The 2,793-nt window shown below is 36.6% G+C and overlaps 1 protein-coding gene across 1 annotated transcript; it reads right to left on the minus strand.

The window, feature by feature from the left end:
- Positions 1-1,488: 1,488 nt before the first annotated feature.
- On the minus strand, positions 1,489-2,067 carry LOC129216011 (uncharacterized). The gene has a single exon (XM_054850151.1). It carries the CDS (start codon positions 2,065-2,067, stop codon positions 1,489-1,491), a length of 579 nt encoding a protein of 192 aa, XP_054706126.1.
- Positions 2,068-2,793: the final 726 nt, after the last annotated feature.

The following is a 2,793-nucleotide window of genomic DNA, read 5'->3' on the forward strand; positions in this document are numbered from 1 at the left end:
AACGCCGGGAACCGCAGCCAATAAATACTTAAACTGAAAGGATATATTCACAAAACAAAGAAATAAAGTGAAATTATTTCTTTTTTTTTTTTTTTTTGAATCAAATAGTAATGTCAAGCTTATAAACTATCACAAACTTCTAACACTTACTTATGTGGTTTAAAACTACTTTGAATATTTTAAATTATCTGTAGAATTTATTCACGTCTCTTCTCAAAAATTAAAAAATAATTAAAAAATATAAAATGCAATTTAAGGTAAATAGAACATAGTGCTTTTGATCTTAAAGAATTTAGATGGTGAATACTTAGTTTAAATTGATTTTTGGGTATGAAATAAACAATTTTTACTCATTTATTTATTTAGTATTTTTAAAAATTATTATTATTAGTTATTTTTTAACACTCACTGAGCATTGGTTTCAATGCCAGCACAATATATTTTTAATTGAATTATGTACGGTACATTTTTCCGTAAAAATGATTTTGTAATGAAAGCCATTCAGTCGCGTTACGTGTGTGACATCTTTCAAAAAGCCCCATTAAAACTTTTCTGCCGAATGTTTGAAGATGAAAGTCTGGTTACAGGTGTTATGCATCAAGTTAATTTATGATATGAGATATTTTTCTTCTAGTTCCCCAATTTGACCTTGGAGGAAAACTTTTGTTCCTCTTGCGTTACGTGTGTGACCAATAAGAAGTGATCTGCATATTTTGGGCGGTTCAAAACTTATCAAAAGTCTTTATTAAAAAAAATGAGACCTAATTATAGTAAAGCATCTGTGTTCATGATATTCGATCGTTTTTCCCAGAATAATGAATGTTTAAGTAAAAAAAAATGGCTCTTACATTATTTCACCAACAATGCGTTTTTTTTTACTTCTAATAAATGTTTACCAAATAAGGCAAAAATCTGATATAAAAATATATTTTAAATTCAAAACTGATGCTAGAATCGAAAAGTGTAGATATTTTTTTTGTCTAAAAATAAGGTTTGTTTCTATATTATGTGGAAAAAAATAGCTGGGTCAGGACCACTTTTCATGGAATCGCCCATTAGTACGTATCTTCAATTTTGACAAAATAGTCAGTTAGCTGTAAATTATCACCGTTGAAAAAGATGTGAAAAAACCCGCAGATAATCCGACCGCCGATAATCTGGAGTTTACTGTATCCGAATTTTCGATCAGTTTGTCGCGAGGTCGATTGGCCGCGAACATGAGAACATATGAAAAATACTTGAGTATAAAATAAAACTCTTTTATTTACAATTTAAAAACATAGACGTCGTACATCCTGCAACCAGCAGGAATGCAAGTAGGAGACAGAATCTAGCAAATAAGCGACTCGCTTATAAATAAATGTTTTTGCTGTTGCCACTCACTCTGTGGCTAATCTTTCCAGGATAAAGTAAAAATTACATGCAAATTCGACTGAATATGCAAAAATAATAAGTCCTCTACAATACTCCCCTCCGAGTCTCGAACAGTTAGGGAGAGACGAATCTATCCGGAAAGCGAACTTGTCGTCCAGAACGCGTCGTCACTGGAACAGGAGTCTGAGTTGAAATATCCGGGCACAAATCCTGGTTAAGTAAATATGCCGGCTTTAACCTGTCGATAGAAACAGTCTTATCCGAACCTTTCACGGATATTACAAAGTCCTTGACCATCCGTTTCACCACAGGGAAGGGTCCGTCATACTGCGGCTGAAGAGGTCGTCGCACCGCGTCATGTCGCAAAAAGACGTGGGTACACGAGTCCAAATCCTTGGGGATGAAAACGCTAGGAATACCATGTCGTGACGCTGGGGTCGGACGAAGCGATCCAATTATCCCTTGCAGATTCTGCAGAAAAGTCGGACTCAGAAGCGGTAGCTTCGATTTCATGACGAAATCTCCAGGCAAACGAAGTGTCTCACCGTAGACGAGCTCGGCGACTGAAGACGCTAAATCTTCCCTGTAGACTGTTCTCAATCCGAGAAGCACTGAGGGTAGGGCATCTACCCATGCCGCACTTGAAACACAACTGATGGCTTGTTTTAAAGGACGGTGCAGTCTTTCAATCATGCCATTGCATTTCGGATTATAAGCTGACGTTCTACTTGGTTTAATTCCAAACAAATTTGCAAATGACTTAAAGAGCGAGGATTCAAATTGTCTGCTCTGGTCACTAGAAATGACTGAAGGAACACCGAAACGAGCAATCCAAGAAAAATATATAGCTTTAGCTACCGTTTCTGCGGATATATCTGCTATCGGAGTAACCTCCGGCCAACGCGTAAAGCGATCAACAATTGTCACGCAATAAGTATATCCCCGACAAATTGATAAGGGCCCTATCAAATCGACATGAATATGTTTGAATCTTCCGTCAGGAAGTGGGAAGTTGCCATATGGGGATTTTGTATGCCGGTGAACCTTAGTTCGCTGACATTCTAAACAAGCCTGATAATATAATTTTATGTCTGCTTTCATACCTAGCCAAACATATTTTGCAGCTAATTTTGTCGTAGCGCGTATACCAGGATGAGACAAATTATGATACGAATCAAATACCTTTTTACGAAAAGAGTCGGGAACAATAGTTCGAATGTTTGAAGTTGAAATATCACAAAGTAAAAATTTATCCGAATTCGGAACTGGAAATTTAATTTGCAGCGATCGGCTTTCACTTGCGTCATTCAATTTTTTTAAAAGCTCCGAATCTTCCAACTGTGCGTTCGCTAGCGATTCCATATCAACAGTAGAGGGGATGGAAATTTCGATTCGTGAAAGCGTATCTGCCACGATATT

This window comes from Uloborus diversus, chromosome 1 (assembly GCF_026930045.1).
Source record: "Uloborus diversus isolate 005 chromosome 1, Udiv.v.3.1, whole genome shotgun sequence".
Taxonomy (NCBI): Eukaryota; Metazoa; Arthropoda; class Arachnida; order Araneae; family Uloboridae; genus Uloborus; species Uloborus diversus.

Coding starts and splice junctions, on each gene's coding strand:
- LOC129216011 (XM_054850151.1), bottom strand. CDS start 2,067: ATGATTGAAAGACTGCACCGTCCTTTAAAACAAGCCATCAGTTGTGTT.